Below are 18,004 nucleotides of genomic sequence, written 5' to 3' on the forward strand. Positions count from 1 at the left end.
TTACAATATTACTTTTTTTAATAACATAATACATCTTTTTGACCAATATTTCCGTTTAGCAAGTAAGAGTTTTGCTTTTTATACAAACGATTCAGAAAAAATTTAAAGAAAGAAAATAGATGAGTGCTGCCATTTACCTTCTAAAAAGCTCGGCTATATTGATTTTATCGACAAATTTTTTCTCATGCATTTTAGGTTATGTTTATAAGCTGTCACTATATTTAATTATCGAATTGAACATTGTCTTTGATTTTCTGTTATTTTCATTTTCAAATTAAATAGTAAAATAGTCGCCGCAATTACACTATTACGAAAATAACTGAAAATAAATCGTTTATTTTTCAGTCGACTCATTTCGGCCATGATTAATATAAGTTGATTAAATTTTTTGCATCAAAAAATGAGACCGCTTCGTGTATCATTTCTAAAAATGATTTACAAAACGCTCACATTTTGATATAACTTATGTGCATCAAACAGTTGCAACAATTTGATGCTATTTTTGGTCTCAATTTGATACTTTCATGAAAACTGTGGCATAAAATATTGAATATCCTGCTATTAAAATCTTGTTTTTTTTATTGAATTAAAGCATCTTGGTCCCTCAGACTCACCTCAGGCACTCACATCAAAAAATGAACTCAGGCACGTGAGGGTTAAATTCAAAAAAATCTAGAGCCCACAAATATTTACTGATTTTTAAATTTCTTGTTTGGAATAAAAGATTATAAAATTCTTTTAGAGAATGAATTTGCGAAATTTTTTTTTTTAATTCATACATTTTTATGGAACTTTTGCAAAACTAGAAAAGATAATATTCGTAAAATAAATTCACGTAATCGGGATTTTTTTTTACTTTATAAAAATTATATTTTTCAATATTCCTTAAATTACAAAATCATTTAATTTGCAATATTTAATATAAATTTTATAAAAAAAAAGTATTACAAAAAAAATAATTTGTTTATAATTTTTTACATTATTTGAATTATAATAAAAAAATTTTTATAACCAAATTAAATAGTATGTAAATTATAAATTTTTATTTATAATTTTATTTTTTAAAAAAATGCGTTACATTTATTTGCACTCATATCATAAATTAAGTGAATAAAAATTGCTTAACAAATTGAGAAAAGATGTTACCAAATAAAGAGCTCTAATGAAGCTGAAAAGGGCACGAAAGAAATGAAATTTTCCGCAACTGAGGGAAAGATTAATCTTACTTTTTTGGCTGCAGAACTCTCTAGGCCAGATTACTTTTTTTTTTTGTTGTGCGTAACACAGAAAGGCCCGAGGGCTCAGACAATCCATTCTCGAAGCGATTGAGTGTTATTGATTTCCAAAATACCTGAGTTAAACATTCAAGTGCGCAGTATATATATATTGTTAAGCCGATGAAAAGCCATATTTTCTAAAGGATTAAAATAAATTCAATTATGAAAAATTTCTACCATTTTCTTTTCAAAGGTACAATAATAATGTTATATATATTTAAATTATATAACAATCAATGATAAATTGTGCTTCGTATTATTTTATATCTACAAAATTTATTTCAATATTAAACAAAAGATGAGTTAAAAATAATTTTTATTATAAATAACAAGATTTAATTTTCCAATAAATTTTTAGTAAATAAAAAAAAAATATAATAACATAATATTGGAATTTAGTTTTAAATTTAAATGTAGTTATTTTAATAATTTAGATTTAGAGCTTGATAAGTTGAACAAAAGATTAAATTGAAGCCTCATTAAAAGTTAGATTAGGTGTGTTGTAAAATCTACACAGATGCAATTGTTTCAGTAGTAACTTTTTTACCTTGAATACATGCTTTATACTGTCATATCGTATTCATTGTTATTATGATATCTTTTGTAAATGTAGTCTATGCGGAAAAGGAAAAAAAAAAATGAAAGTCACCCATATTCGCAATGAAAAAAAGAAAAGTAATGAGTGGGCGATGAATTTATTAATTTCAAATGTAATAATGGAACTTGGAAATAATAATAATAATAATGATAATAATAAAAATAATAATAAAATTAAGTGGAGGCATCACTCCCAATTTTGACCCACTTCAACTTAAATTTTTAAACGAGGTTATTTTTTTTCTTCCATCATTTGGGTCTTAACAACATATAAGATATGGTCAAAAAAGAAAATTTTAATTTTTGACCATTTCAGAATTTTTATTCTTTGAAAATCCATGCGAGAGATTATAAAATTTCTAAAATGGTCAAAAATTATAATTTTTTTTTTTACCATTCTGTATGTTTTTAGGACCCAAATGATGCAAAAAAAAAAATATAACTTCGTTTAATAATTTAAATTTAGGTGGGTTAAAATTGAGGTTAAAGAAACAGTAATATTTTTTAAACGTATAAAAATACGACAAAAAAAATTGTTTACTCTCATCTGTATATATAGAAGACTCAAATATTTATTGAAACTGTTGATCAATATTTGCAATTCTCCCCTTACGCATCAATCAAACCGTGATGAATTCTCCTTATTTATCATAATTTTCACTATTTACAAAAAGAATGTACAATTAAAATTTAATTTTTATGGTAATTGTTATAAATTATTCAAAAGCAGACAAAAACCTTTAGATTTTGTTTATTAAAAATAAATATTAATGTAAATATTTATCCATGATTTTTAAATTTTGAAAATTTGTTTAATTTCTGATAACTACATTAAGTTTATTATTATTGTTTAAATAAAAATTTACTTTTAGCTAAAAAATTATTGAATAATGTATATAAGAATCTTTTCAATATCATATATATTTGAAACTATATTTCACGTCTTTTATAAGATACGTTGAGAGGTGTTTGCATTAAAGGGAAGATGAATTTATCTGTCGAAAATGATTCATAATTTTCTAACCTCATTTATCATTACAGATCCTAATGATTGTAGGGGTTTTCAAAAGGATTGACACGTTTTTTTAAAATACATCATTCTATAGAGTAAGAATTTTTATAAACTTTGAAATTTGTTAGCTGTGATAATTTCAATCATATATCGTGTATGTTTAAAAATACACCATTAAGTCACCCTATATAGTATAATTTGTCTACCTCTCGTAATCATGATGCGGGAATAATCATTGTCTAATTAATTATTATAATTGCCTGCTTATTCTGGAAGATATTCTCTCTACATGGAAAAGAAGAAGAATGTTGTTGTATTAACAATTTTTAAATCGTTATTGGTAGATTTGTTGACAACAAATTGGAATTTTGAAATTATAATTCGGATTGTTGTAACTATACAAAGTTATTTTGTTTTATCGACCATACAAATCCCAGGTGAAACGATTCTACGGAAACTACTCCACGGAAATTCCGTACGGAATTCCGCAAAATTTTTGAAAGAAGTTCTTTTGTAATTTTGCGAATTTTTTATAAGAATTACACACATAATCTCTATACAGAATTGCACAAAATTTTTGTTAGAATTTCACAACTGTACACTGAAAAAAATTTAGCCGAAATCCTCAACTACCTTTAGTTAACTGACTTGAAAGTAGTAAAAGTAACTTACTTTTTGATTATTTTAACTATGTGCGTGTAGTCAATTTAACTATTTTTTATGAAGTTAAGAATTAGTAGTTAATTGTACTTAACAAAAGTAGTTAAATCAACTTCAAAAATTAGAACAATTACAAAATCTCCTTGACCCAACTAAATTCTTAGTTCTTTTATCTACTTTTAATAGTCCATACAACTTTTTAAATTTTAAGGACCTACTGAACTGTGCAGGGTAGTTAAAAAGTAGTCAAATCTACTAGTTTTTTTATTGAGTGTATTTTTTACTGATTTTTTTGTAATTTTAAAATAACTGCTGGTGGATACACTGAAAAAAATTCGTCGAGAAATTCAACTACCGTTAGTTAGTTGACTGAAAAATAGTAAATTTCTTTTGGAAAACGTTTCATTGACCTCTCAAATAAGTTCGACTAGACATTAATTAATCTATATCATAAATTCTATATTATATCCACCAGGAACATCATCGTCGACTAGTTTTCGTTATAGTAGCAGCAATTATTTTAAAATCACAAAAAAATCATCAAAAAATAAAGTTGTGGAATTTTATTGAAAATTTTGTGCAATTCTGTATGGAATTCTTCCAATAAAATTCGCAAAATTACGAAAGGAATACTTTCGAAATTTTGCGGAATTCCGTATAGAATTTTTGCGGAACTCCGTATGGAATTTCCGTAGAATCGTTTCACCTGGGATCTGTAACCTTCAGCTTGTTATGTTCGAATTTCTGCACTGTTGTCTGAACATAGCTTCAGTAGTGAATCAAAAGATTCCTGATCGAAGAATTACGATTTGCTAAGAGAACAGTTTTATATAGTTTAGTGACTTATGCTCCTTGTATTTCCGTACTTGTTGCGCGTCACACAGTGAGTAAAACTTAATTTTTGTGTCAAAATCGTAGAACTTTTGAAAGAATTAATTAAAAAAAATTTCCATGCTAAATACGAATCCAATGCCAGAATTAATGAAAATGCTTTGAATTTAAATGACACTCACATTTGAAGTGTTTTTTAGGTCGTTGATAACGAATGTGACTTTCGAAATTCAAAATGTCGGATCCAATATGGTTGACTAAAATTGTCAAAATACTTCTGTTCTAAACAAAACTATAATGTTTTTTGGGTCGCTGATAATTTTAGTCTGTCATTTTGAATTTCTTAGGTCATATCAATTTCTTGTCATATTCGTTATCAGCGACTCCAAAAACATGAGTTTTGTTTAGTGCAGAAACATTTTGACACTTTTAGTCCGCCATATTGGATCCGACATTTTGAATTTTTGAGGTCATATTCTGGCATCAAATTCGTATTCTGCATGAGAAAGTATACGGATGTACACCCGGAGAAAAATTGAAAACAAAACTAACACAGCAAACTTGATTGTATCTTTTTCTATTGCAACGTTTTGATGCACATAAGTTATATCAAAAAGAGATCGTTTTGTGTATCATTTTTAGAAATGATACACGAAACGGTCTCATTTTTTGATGCAAAAAATTTAATCAATTTATATCAATCATGGCCGAATTGAATCGACTCAAAATTAAACGAATTTTTTTCAGATATTTTGGTAATAGTACAATTGCGGAGACCATTTCACTATTTAATTTAAAAAGGAAAATAACAGAAAATCAAAGACAATGTGCAATTCGATAATTAAAAAGTGACAGCTTATAAACATAACCTAAAATGCATGAGAAAAAATTTGTCGATAAAATCAATATAGCCGAGCTTTTTAGAAGGTAGATGGCAGCACTCATCTATTTTCTTTCTTTAAATTTTTTCTGAATTGTTTTTATAAAAAGCAAAACTGCCATCTACCTTCTAAAAAGCTCGGCTATATTGATTTTATCGACAAATTTTTTCTCATGCATTTTAGGTTATGTTTATAAGCTGTCACTTTTTAATTATCGAATTGCACATTGTCTTTGATTTTCTGTTATTTTCATTTTCAAATTAAATAGTGAAATGGTCTCCGCAATTGTACTATTACCAAAATATCTGAAAAAAATTCGTTTAATTTTGAGTCGATTCAATTCGGCCATGATTGATATAAATTGATTAAATTTTTTGCATCAAAAAATGAGACCGTTTCGTGTATCATTTCTAAAAATGATACACAAAACGATCTCTTTTTGATATAACTTATGTGCATCAAAACGTTGCAAAGATTTGATGCAATTTTTGGTCTCAATTTGATACTTTTAGGAAAACTGTGAAAGTAATTTTTACTACTTCTGTAGTAAAATCTGAACTGTCCGGAACTTCTGCGAATTTCTGGCAACTTTTGCTCCGTAAATAGTAAAAACTACTATTTCCGGAGTAAACTTTACTATTTTAGTAGTATTTTTTTCTATTTCCGGAGCAAAATTTGCTAGAAATGCGCAGAAGTTCCGGACATTTCAAGTTTTACTTTGTAAATAGTAAAAGTTACTTTATATTTTGTTCCGTGTAGTCGACACAGACAATGATTTCAACATTTTTATGTTCGCAGTACATTGAAAACCAATTTTCTACAATGAAATTTCAATTTTGTACAACTTTTTTTAGTAGGTTAAAATTTTTTTTAAAGGTTTAATCTACGATTTTTGACACAAAAATTAATAGTTTTCCTCACTGTGCAATGTTCTATGCATATAAAAAATAAATAATATAAAATTCGAGGTTTTAACTCGTGTTTGGCTTATTACCTATAATAATCATAATTTCATTTATACTTTTCACGTTATTTCGATAAATCGAGTTTCGACGAGATTCTGAAAAGAAGAATGGATATCAGAAAAATAATGGTTAAGTGAGCGTACCCTGCTATTTCCGGAGCGCGTGAATGGTAATACAGATTTTCAATTTCTTTAAAACACCCAAGGGAAAGGATTTTTTTAGTGCTGTATAAAGGAGGCTGTCATCAATAATAATTAGAAGGCGGGGAAACACTGTGACAATTGAAATTCCAAATTTCAATCAAGTTCTTAGAAAAAAAATTGAACGCATCAAGAGAATTGATAAGACACCGTATGGTGATTTACTTTTTCTATACCCGTCAGAGTATAATTTAAATAAATAAAGATAGAATTTAGCCAGCCTTTAAAAGGCAGATCCCAAAGGGTCTCGAAAGTACCTTGGTCTATATAAGGGACCATAACTTCGTTAATGTGACTATATTCCTTCTCTTTCCGCTACTTTTATACCATCAGAAAAGTGTGAGGGTGAAGCAGCAACTCCTCTAAATAGCTATCTTGTCTTTCTTGTGATTTCTTTTCCTTTTCTCCAGAAAATAAACTTAAGTCTAGAATGAAGAAAACGGGAAACAATCCATAATCCGTTAGACGATAATATATAAAATAGTTTCCTGTTACTCTCCTAGGAAGTGTATGACTGCCAAAATCCAAAAAAAAAAACTGTTTCAACTTCTTGTGTTTTTTTGTTTTTCCAAAAAAATTAAGTCATTGAATTATAAAATATAGATTTAATTTTTTAAATTGTCAACTAGATCAAGTGATCATGTATGAATCAAAATATATTCCAAATCTCAGATCAGAGGGATCTATTTGAAATAATTTTTCAAAAATATAGAACCTTCTAAAAACGCCTTAAAATATTTTATACTATATATCATAATAGTCATCTTTAAAGACGCTTTGGGCAATATTCTAAAGACATATTTTTTCATCAGCTGTGACAACATGATGATTTACCATCGTTATCAATTTAAAATTTCCCTTTGTTAGATAATTTTTATTTTGTGATAAATTATTATAAAAGTATCAAAAGAGAATGAAAGAAAATATGAAAAAGAATTATAGTAGAATGTGAAATTATTAATTTCTTTTTTTTTTTTTTGAAAAATTTAAAACTTTTCATTAATAAAGTGAATATATGAAAAAAATATATAAATATTTTTTACTTACCGACTACTATTAACGGAAGTGTTGCTCCTACTGCGCCTGGAAATGATGGAATCCCCACGATTTACGACACCTTTGTGTGTAATACTAAAGGCTCTCAGTCTATACAAATCATCCCCTGCTCGTGGATTGTATGCCTTTTCAGGCAAGCTGTGGACTCGTGGTCTTATATGATCCGGCACTACAAAAACATCAAAGTAGCTTATTCGTATATATCTAACCTCATAATTTACAGACTAGCTACATATGACAAAAAAGTGCAAATTCATTTTAAAAAAAAGCATCGAGGTATAAAATTATGAAAATAAAAAGAGGACAATTATAAAATTACATATTTAAATGAGTATCATATATTTATATTTTAATTATAAATCATATACGGAAAAATTTATCGATAATCTGAAAGAAGAATTCGAGTTCTTAATGAGATATTCCTTAATTAAATCATTTTCACTTTTATTTTGATTTTGACTAAAATCTTTTATTGAAAAATTAAAATAAAAGTAGGGGAGAAGTGGATAACTTTTGGCACACTGTTGTTTTAAAGATATATTACAGTATTCTAGAAGACAGATTCGGATAAAATTAAAAATATTTATATGGGACGTTTCACGTCAACCGGCACAGAGCTCCATCCAAAATTCTAATCAACGAAAATCAACTTATTACGGCTCAAAATAATCGTCAGCTCAAACTGCTTCGAATAAAAAGTGTCGAATTAAAAAATTCAAAATGGCGTCCTTACTGTACCATGTTTTGCAAATTTTTTTACTAACTCAGCAAACAAATGTATTAATTACCTTGAGAAAATAATTGCAACTTGTTGGATAATGGGTCACTCTTATGTTTTTGGGGTCGCTGATTACGAATCTGAAGTCAGATTTAAAAAATTTTCAAAATTCAAGATGGCGGATCCAATATGGCGGACATTTTTATTAAAATTTGATCAGATTCGCTTGAAACTTGCTACTCGGGGGTTTTTGGGGTCGCTGATTACGAATATAAAGTCAGATTTTAAAAATTCAAAATGGCGGATCCAATATGGCGACCAAAATTTTTTAAAAATTATCAGATTTGCTTGAAACTTGTTACTCGGGGGTTTTTGGGGTCGCTGATTACGAATCTAAAGTCATATTTTAAAAATTTTCAAAATTCAAAATGGCGGATCCAATATGGCGACCAAAATTTTTTAAAAATAATCAGATTTGCTTGAATCTTGTTACTCGGGGGTTTTTGGGGCCGCTGATTACGAATCTGTCATTAGTATTTCGAAATTCAAAATGTCGGATTCAATATTGCGGACTTTTTTTAAAAATTGATCCGACTAAATTTTGGTACTCAGATTAGTACTCAGCGACTCCAAAAACCCTCGAGTATAACAGTTTTCAAGCAAATTTGATCAATTTAAAAAAAATTCCACCATATTGGATTCGCCTTTTTGAATTTCGAAAAACAAATGACAGATTCGTAATCAGCGACCCCAAAAACGCCGAGTAGCAGTTTTCAAGTAAATTTGATCAATTTTTAAAAAATAGTCCGCCATTTTGAATTTCGCAAAACGAATGTCATATTCGTGATCAGCGACCCAAAAACCCTTGTACCTATACTAAGTTTCATGAAAATTCGTTGAATAGGTTTCGCTGGGCATTTTTGGTCATTCATGCTGTATTTTCCTCAAACAATGAAGGGGTTAATAACAAGGGAAAGTAAATAAAAAATTGTGTCATTGAAAAGAACATACCTACACACCACCCAAAATTCCCTGAAACTTGACAGAACCTCACATGGCGAGGTTAGGAAACTTCAGTGGCAAGGTTCATACAAGTTTGTGTCGATGTTTAAATGTCCACATGAAAAGAATATGCACACGAAACTTTGAGGAAATATTACACATAAATATTCACGTGCAATGTTCAGTCAATGTTGAAATTACATTTTCGCCTAGTTATAAAAATTTCATTTACTAATATAATAAGTATAGGTAAATATTGACACAACATTAACTGAACATTGCACGTGAATATTTACAGTGTAATATTTCCTCAAAGTTTCGTGTAAATATTCTTTTCATGTGGACATTTAAACATCGACACAAACTTGTATGAACCTTGCTACTGAAGTTTCCTAACCTCGCCGTGTGCGGCTCTGTCAAGTTTCAGGGAATTCTGGGTGCTGTGTGGGTACTTTGTTAAAAAAATTACTAAATTAATGAAAATTTTAGTCTATTCATGTTTATTTAACAACAGATTTTTAAATAAATATCTGTAATGTAAACATAACCTAACTTCGAATATTAAAAACATAATTTACAATTTTTTTTTTAGTAAATAGAAATGTGCAAAAGTATTAAATCTTTTTCCTTACATAAAATCTACATTTTCTACATATAAAAATCATTTTTTTATTGCATATGTTTTCTAATTACACAGGTTTACAAATTCGGGTCAACTTTTGGACCCAGAAAGGCAAGAGCGTTTCTTAACGTATTTTTTAATGCTGAATTCGAATCTATTATTAGATTTTCCGTATCACGTCAAAATTCAAAATGTCGGATCCAAAATGTCGAAAAAAATTCGGTGATCACGAATATGACATCAGATTTTTAAAATATAAAATGGCGGATCCAATATGGCGGAAAAAATTTAAAAATTGATCGGATTTGTTTAAAACTCGTTTAAAAATGTGATGTCAAATTCGTAATATGCAACCTCAAAAACCCCCAAGTAACAAGTTTTAAGCAAGTCCAATTAATTTTTAATTTTGTCATCCGTTAAATTGGATCCTCCATTTAAAATTTTAAAAATCTAATGTCAGATTCGTCATCAGCGACGTGTTTCAAGCAAATTCGATCAAATTTTAAATTTCTCTCCGCCATATTAAATCCGACATTTTGAATTTTCAAAATCTGATTTCATATTTGTAATCAGCGACCCCAAAAATCATGAACAAAGTTATGACTTTTTGTTATAAGTAATATAATTTAATTAACAATAACAATTTTGTTAAAAGCATCAAAAATTTAAAATTGCAATTATCTCAAAAACCTGACGTATAGTAAAAAAAACGGACTGTGGATTCGAATTCAGCGTTAAAATTTACTTAAGGAACATGTCTTCGTTGCTCGGGTCCAAAACCGTGTATTCATGTGTTATTAATATAATAAGCTGTGCGACAAATTAGCCGACATTAGCGATTAACTTGGTGCACGTGCATTTTTTTTTTTTTTTTTTGAAACGCATATTTAACATTTTTAATTAATTTAAATGCGATTCTTATGTATACACAAAGGTAGCTGAAATGTTGAACTAATGATTTCTATTTAGTTCGACAAGAATAACATTGCTATTTTTATAATAATGAAGCATTTCCGCGCTGTTTTACTTGCTTAACTACTGTGTAGTTAAAAAAAATGCTAAATACTGCTGTTGACTTTATTAATCACCGCATAAAAAAAGATTATTTCAAATTAAAAACAATTGTATTAATAACGAATGTAATCTTTCTATTGTAATTTCTTTTCCGTTTCATAAAGATTTATCTAAAAAAATTTTTAAATTTGTAATTTTTACAATTTAAAATGTTGTCCTTATAAGTGATTCAACTTTTGGAAGGGGAATAGTGTCAGGGATGGACACTTGTCAGGGTTGGACACTTGGCTTTTTTTAAATAAGAACACTAGCGCCACCTGTGTGCGTACGTGACGAATCTTCTAGTAGTGTAACCTAACTTTTTGTGGCATTACATTTTTGGAGAATCAAAAGTAGCGTCTCCTGTGACTTCGGTGCAATCGAAGAGACAAAAAAAGTTTTGTTTGACTTGTGAATAAACCTAAAAAATGTGTAAAAAAAGCAAGAATTCGGCAAGGTAAGCTTATTGAATGTATTGTGGGGTACATAATTTAAGAAGAAAAAAAGTGAAAAATCGAATCGCGACACATGTCTGGTTATGGTTAGCACAATTCGAAAATGATGCTTCTAGTTAGGGTTGGACACTTTATACAGTTAGGGTTGGACACCCATATTAATTATGAATTTGCCACAATTTATAAATAAATTTTATTTTATTGATATTTCAGTGCAAAATTGTGCCAAAGATATTAGAAAAATAATACTTAAATTGTATAAATTTTGTTCATCATTTCATTGAGTTATTTGGAACAATAAAGCGTTATTTTTTGTAATTTGAGTTCATTCCTTTTTTAAACCCATGAAGCTTTACATTGTGTAAACAATAAGTAAAGATAAACATGAAAAAATAAGAATAAAAAACATTACAAATGTTATTTTACGTTTTTACCAATAATGCGTTTCGATTTTCAAAAAGTGTTCAACCCTGACTGAAAAGTCCAACCCTGACTAGAGTTTTTTTTTTAAATGTTTATAACTTTTTTAATTTTTGACCAATCAATTTACGGTCCACAGCAAAAGTGTTCCTCTTTTGTAGATCTTTTCACCCATATACCACAATTGACTGAATTTATCTAAACAAAATATTTATAAACAAAAAACCAAAACTGTGTCCAACCCTGAAACTATTCCCCTAATTATATTAATTTAGGTAAAGGTTCTTTAAATAAATTTGACACATCAGGAGTTGTTTATAAATTGAAAGGTTTAGATTTTAAACATACTTTTGTAGGTCAAACAAATAAATTATTAAATACAAGAGTTAGAGAACAGTTCAACATTAATTTGGGGGAAATTAGTTATCATAATGTGAATACGAAATATAGAATTTCGAATATCAGAAGTAATGGTTCTCTGTATAATTTTGATTAGTCTATTAAAAAATCATACACAAAGAAAATAATGACAATAAGAGATTGATTCCTTAATAAATAAATGGATTGGCAACCCTGATAATTCTTTTTAATAATTTCAAAGAAACATACTAAATTGTACAATTGCTATGAGTGGTTCAGTATATTCGTAGAACCCATCGATATATCATAATTATCAAAAGCTGTATTACAGTATACATTAAATTTTTATGATAAAATATTTTCTCACAAAAAAACTAGGTCAAAGAGCAGTGTCCTGTCCTAACTTCTTTTTTTTGCAAATTAACCTTCATTTTCTTTGCGTTAGCGATAAAAATATATATATTTTTTTATTTTGCAAACTGATCTTCAGATTAAAGTACCTACCCTATTTATTATGTATCGTTAATTTTGATTCTATCTACCCATGAAAGGTACTTGTGTGCGAGGAAGATTGATGTCTTATGAGTTAGTAATTCCGGCAACAATCAGTTAGCGTTTGGTGTGTATATACACCGTTTTACAGGAAGTGAGGAAAGAAGGGGTTTGTTTGTTGAACATTGCCTTGAAGGGGTTGAAAACGACCTAACACTATATGTATGTATGTATGTATATTTCACTTAAATCCGCAACAACCAATATTCAGTGCACGTCAGAAGCGCATAATTGAAATTAAGAAACAATATTTTTTATTTTATTTTTTAAATTTTTCTGTACGTGTTTGAAATTTATTTTTTAAACAATCAAAACGGTTATTGATCAAGGTTTTCGGTAAAAATTGCCACCAGTTAATAAATCATAATTTTTGAAAGGATTATCGCAAATTCTAAAAAAAATGCCAAATATCCTGAATTAAAATATTTTTCTCAAAATTATGAAAAAAAAAAAAATTGTCTAAAAATGTCAGAATATTTATGCGACATATATCTCGAAAACATAAAATAATAAACAGGTATTTCTCATAAAAAATAAAAAAAAATCTGACTAAAATTTTCGCACAATGACAACAAAGAAAAAAACGTCCCTAATATATTTTCTCTATATATAAAGAAATAAAGTCTATAATACTAAAATACGAAAAATTTTTGTGCTGGAAAATAAAAAATAAATTTTCATGAATTTTTGAAGGAAAATGATACATATTTTCTTCTTAGTCTCTAAAAAAAAAAAAAAGTTGAGAATTCGTGAAAAGTTGTCTGGAAATTGAGAAAAAAAAAAGTTAGGGATTTTTTCAATTCACTGGAGACATCCCCGTTTTTAGAGAACGGTCTCTCTCTTTTTTTCTCATAGGGAAGAGGTGGACATCTCTAAAGGCCAAAGTTACGCATTAGTTTTATACCTTCTTAGAGAAAAATTTCTTTTTTTTTCTTTTTTTTTTTTGTAAACAATGCATTATTTACCACGTACTTGATGCCTTTAGACATTTCTCCATTTGTTTCTTTTCTGTGAAAACTTCTCTCTCTCTCACTCTCTCTCTCTCTGTAAAGTCACTTCTCCATTCCCTTTATTACTCGTATAACAGACAGAAAATCCAACTACGAGCAAAAAATAAAATAAAAATCCGGAACAAAGAGATTATAATTTCTATAAGATCGCGTTGGAAAAGTTTTATTTCTCAAGGAAAATATGGTTCGTGAAGTATTGATTATTATTATTATTATATTGTTTTGTATATTACCAAGAATTTCAATTTCGATTGAATTTAATTTTTATTAATAGAATATATCGAATGACATTTTTCTCATATACATAGATAGTAAATTGAAAAAGCATTAGTGTTATATGTATATAAAAAAAAGAAGAAAAAAAACTACATACCTATAGTTAGAGAAATATATAATATATATCACCCACCAAAAGATATTGAATTGACTTTTTTATTCATCGTCTGAAAGTATATCATATAATTTATAGTAGCTTCCATCTTTTGAAAATTTCAATATCGAAATAGTAAATATATTTTTCACCACATTTATATATTTGTATATTTTTTCTAAATTATCAATATAATTAATAAATTTATTACTCAAATTTTTTTTTTACCATTTTGTTTACGTAACATGTTTTAGTAAAAATTTATAGAATTGTAATGAAAATTGTAATGAAATGCACTAATTACGGCGCGATTCGAATCAAAACAACTTTGAAATAGAAAATTCGACATTTCTATTGTACAAAGTCAATTTAAGACTTATTAAATTAAAAGCTTATGTTAATTAGATTTAAAAAAAAAAATTTAAACTTTATAAAAATCGATTATTTAAACAAATATGAGAAATTAAAACTAATACCGTAATTTTCTATTACGGCGCGTTTGTATCAATTTCGGTTCAGGTAACCAAAATTACGTGTATTTTGAAGTTACTTTACCCACTATAATTGAAGTCAATGGAAATCTTAATGTTTCCATTACGGCGAGGGAAAAAATTTGATCTCAAATAATTAAATTAATAATTGTTTAAATGTGCATCTTTATTAGTAATTGTATCAAAAAAAGATTAAAATAATTTTTTTTAATCATTTTGCAACAGTGTTATATTAAATATAATAGTAATAATAGTAAATTTTTATGAACGCGCCGTAATTGATGCACTCGCCGTAATTAATGCACTTACCCTATAAATCTATCTGCGTTGGTGACGTAATAATATTTCGATATGGGGTTTGAGGAAAAATAAATTTAACAAATAATAATAATAATAATAATAATAATAATAATTTTTTTATCATCGGTTCATTCTGCATAACTGTGAGCGTCTGTTTGAATTGCATTGCTTTTGGAATTTTTTTTTTTTCAAAGAAGACGTTTGAATAGAGATTTCCTTTGGAAAAAGTTTTCTCTTGAGATAAAATGCGAATAGAAGTGTTTAAGTCAAGAGGAAAAACGAAAGCAAAACTTTTCTGAGGAAAATACAAAGAAAATGTTACTTAAAAGATAGCAAATAATAAGATACAGTAGTTTCTAATATATTTCTTTAATATTATTAACATTAAAAATACTGTCTTAAAAAAGGGATCTAAGAAGCAAAAAAAATAATTTTTAATCCTTTTTAATAATGTAAAATCAAACTCCAAACTATCATAAACATAACCTACATTTTTACTTAGGCCAACGACCGTCACCAAACGCAACTGCGCTTGCGCTACTATACAACTCTTTTTATTGGTAGAACAAGGCGCTTTTATTAAAAAAATACTTTATTATAAGAAAATGTTTAGAAAACAATAAAAAAAATTGTAAATGTTAAATTTATTGTTTTTATATTTAATTATAGTGTTTTGTAATCAACATTAATTTTTATTAATTATTTTGAGATTAATTTTCAGTAGGAATAATTTCGCTAATTATTAAAATGACTTTTTTTTATAAAAATTAACTTTTGAATTAAAGTAGGGGAATAGTGTCAGGGTTGGACATAGTTTTGGTTTTTTGTTTATAAATATTTTGTTTAGATAAATTCAGTCAATTGTGGTATATGGGTGGAAAGCTCTACAAAAAAGGAACACTTTTGCTGTGGACCGTAAATTGATTGGTCCAAAATTAAAAAAGTTATAAACATTTTAAAAAAAAGAATCTAGTCAGGGTTGGACACTTTTTGAAAATCGAAACGCATTATTGGTAAAAACGTAAAATAACATTTGTAATGTTTTTTATTCTTATTTTTTCATGTTTATCTTTACTTATTGTTTACAAACTGTAAAGCTTCATGGGTTTAAAAAAGGAATGAACTGAAATTACAAAAAATAACGCTTTATTGTTCCAAATAACTCAATGAAATGATGAACAAAATTTATACAATTTAAGTATTATTTTTCTAATATCTTTGGCACAATTTTGCACTGAAATATCAATAAAATAAAATTTATTTATAAATTGTGGCAAATTCATAATTAATATGGGTGTCCAACCCTAACTGTATAAAGTGTCCAACCCTAACTAGAAGCATCATTTTCGAATTGTGCTAACCATAACCAGACATGTGTCGCGATTCGATTTTTCACTTTTTTTCTTCTGAAATTATGTACCCCACAATACATTCAATAAGCTTACCTTGCCGAATTCTTGCTTTTTTTACACATTTTTTAGGTTTATTCACAAGTCAAACAAAACTTTTTTTGTCTCTTCGATTGCACCGAAGTCACAGGAGACGCTACTTTTGATTCTCCAAAAATGTAATGCCACAAAAAGTTAGGTTGCACTACTAGAAAATTCGTCACGTACGCACACAGGTGGCGCTAGTGTTCTTATTTAAAAAAAGCCAAGTGTCCAACCCTGACACTATTCCCCTACGTTAATTCATTAATTATCAGGAGAATTTTTTGAATATAATTAAAAATTTTTTAGTTTTTTATAGATAATAATATTAGTAAACACAAACTTGCTTTATTAAAATTTTTAAAATTATTTGAACTTAATAATAATCTTAAAATAATTTAAAAAAAAATTAATGTTATTTACAAAACACTATAATTAACCCTTTAACTACCAGATGATTTTATTTTAGAATATCTGACATTAAATTCGTAATCAGCAATTCCAAAAACCCCCGAGTAACACATTTCAAGCGAATTCATGAAGTTTTAAAAATTTTATCCATCCTATGTTAAATTTTGAAAAATTTTTTGCTTTCAGGCGCCATTTTGAATTTAAAAAAAACGAAAAATCCAAAAACACAAAGCATATTTTTAACCCCTTGGTTGTCGACAAGATTTCCACTGTTTGGGACAAAAGTGTATTGAAAAAAATTTTAACGGATTTTCATGAAACTTGGTATACTAAGGTTTTTAGAGTTGCTGATTACGAATCTGACATCAGTTTTTCAAAATTTAAAATGGCGGATCCAATATGGCGAATTGAAATTATTAAAAATGTGCGAATTCGATTGAAAGTGGTTACTTGGAGGTTTTCGGGGTTTACAAATCCAATGATACCAAAAACTTAATTTCGATAAAAATGTCACTTTTATATTTTTTACGTTGCACGGCAGGACCAAAAGTCTCTCACTGTTCCTATATAGATTTAAATCTCGAATAAAAATCTATGGAAAATTTCGTGTACACACGCATTTTTAGTAAACCGTGTAAAAAAATTAAGATTCAATCAAACACCTACATATATCCATTAGTTTTTACTTTAAAGAAAAAAAAAACATTGAGGGTTAAAAAATTCTATATATACTTCAATAGAGATAACTTTCATTTTTCACTTTTGCAAGAAGAATCTCTATTAAAATGTTGACCTGAATTCGATAAATGCTCTCCCGATTGAGAAAACCTCTTTCAGAAGTGACAGGACTAAGGGAGAGGATATTAATTAACTTTTACAGGATCAGGTATATATACAGGATATATATAGTATTAAGTTAAAAAGTGATTGGATTCATTGAAAACAATTGTATTTTTAAAGATATAGCAAAAGTTATATTTTTTAGTTTCACGTATTTGTTAAAAAAAAGGTTTCTATCAGATAAAAATAAAGTATACAGGGTGTTCCAAAAGTATGGAAACTTGCAAATATCTCGAAAAGTACAAAATTTTTGTAAAAAATGTTCAAGACAAAAGTTGTTCCAAACAAAAAGATGTACATCTTTGAAACCAAAAAATTGGGCCCGGAGATCAATGTTGGGCCCTATAATGAAAAAAGTGGTTTTCTTAAATGAGACCACTAATTTTCAGTATCAAATTCGTAATCCCCATGAAATTCTGCGTTTAGACATGTGGTATAAGTGCCCAAAATATTGGACCCAATCCAAGATGTTGGATCCAAAATTTATCAAC

At 27.8% G+C, this 18,004-nt stretch overlaps 1 protein-coding gene across 1 annotated transcript in view; it reads right to left on the reverse strand.

Moving 5' to 3' along the window:
* Positions 1–18,004, reverse strand: part of LOC127278031 (uncharacterized) — a 124,739-nt gene that overhangs the window by 66,699 nt on the left and 40,036 nt on the right. The window contains exon 3 of the mRNA XM_051299527.1: positions 7,471–7,648. Within this exon, the coding sequence (XP_051155484.1) occupies positions 7,471–7,648 (178 nt within the window). The remainder of the gene's footprint in view (positions 1–7,470; positions 7,649–18,004) is intronic.

This window comes from Leptopilina boulardi, unplaced genomic scaffold (assembly GCF_019393585.1).
Source record: "Leptopilina boulardi isolate dan_hultmark-lab unplaced genomic scaffold, ZJU_Lbou_2.1 LbouV2_194, whole genome shotgun sequence".
NCBI lineage: Eukaryota > Metazoa > Arthropoda > Insecta > Hymenoptera > Figitidae > Leptopilina > Leptopilina boulardi.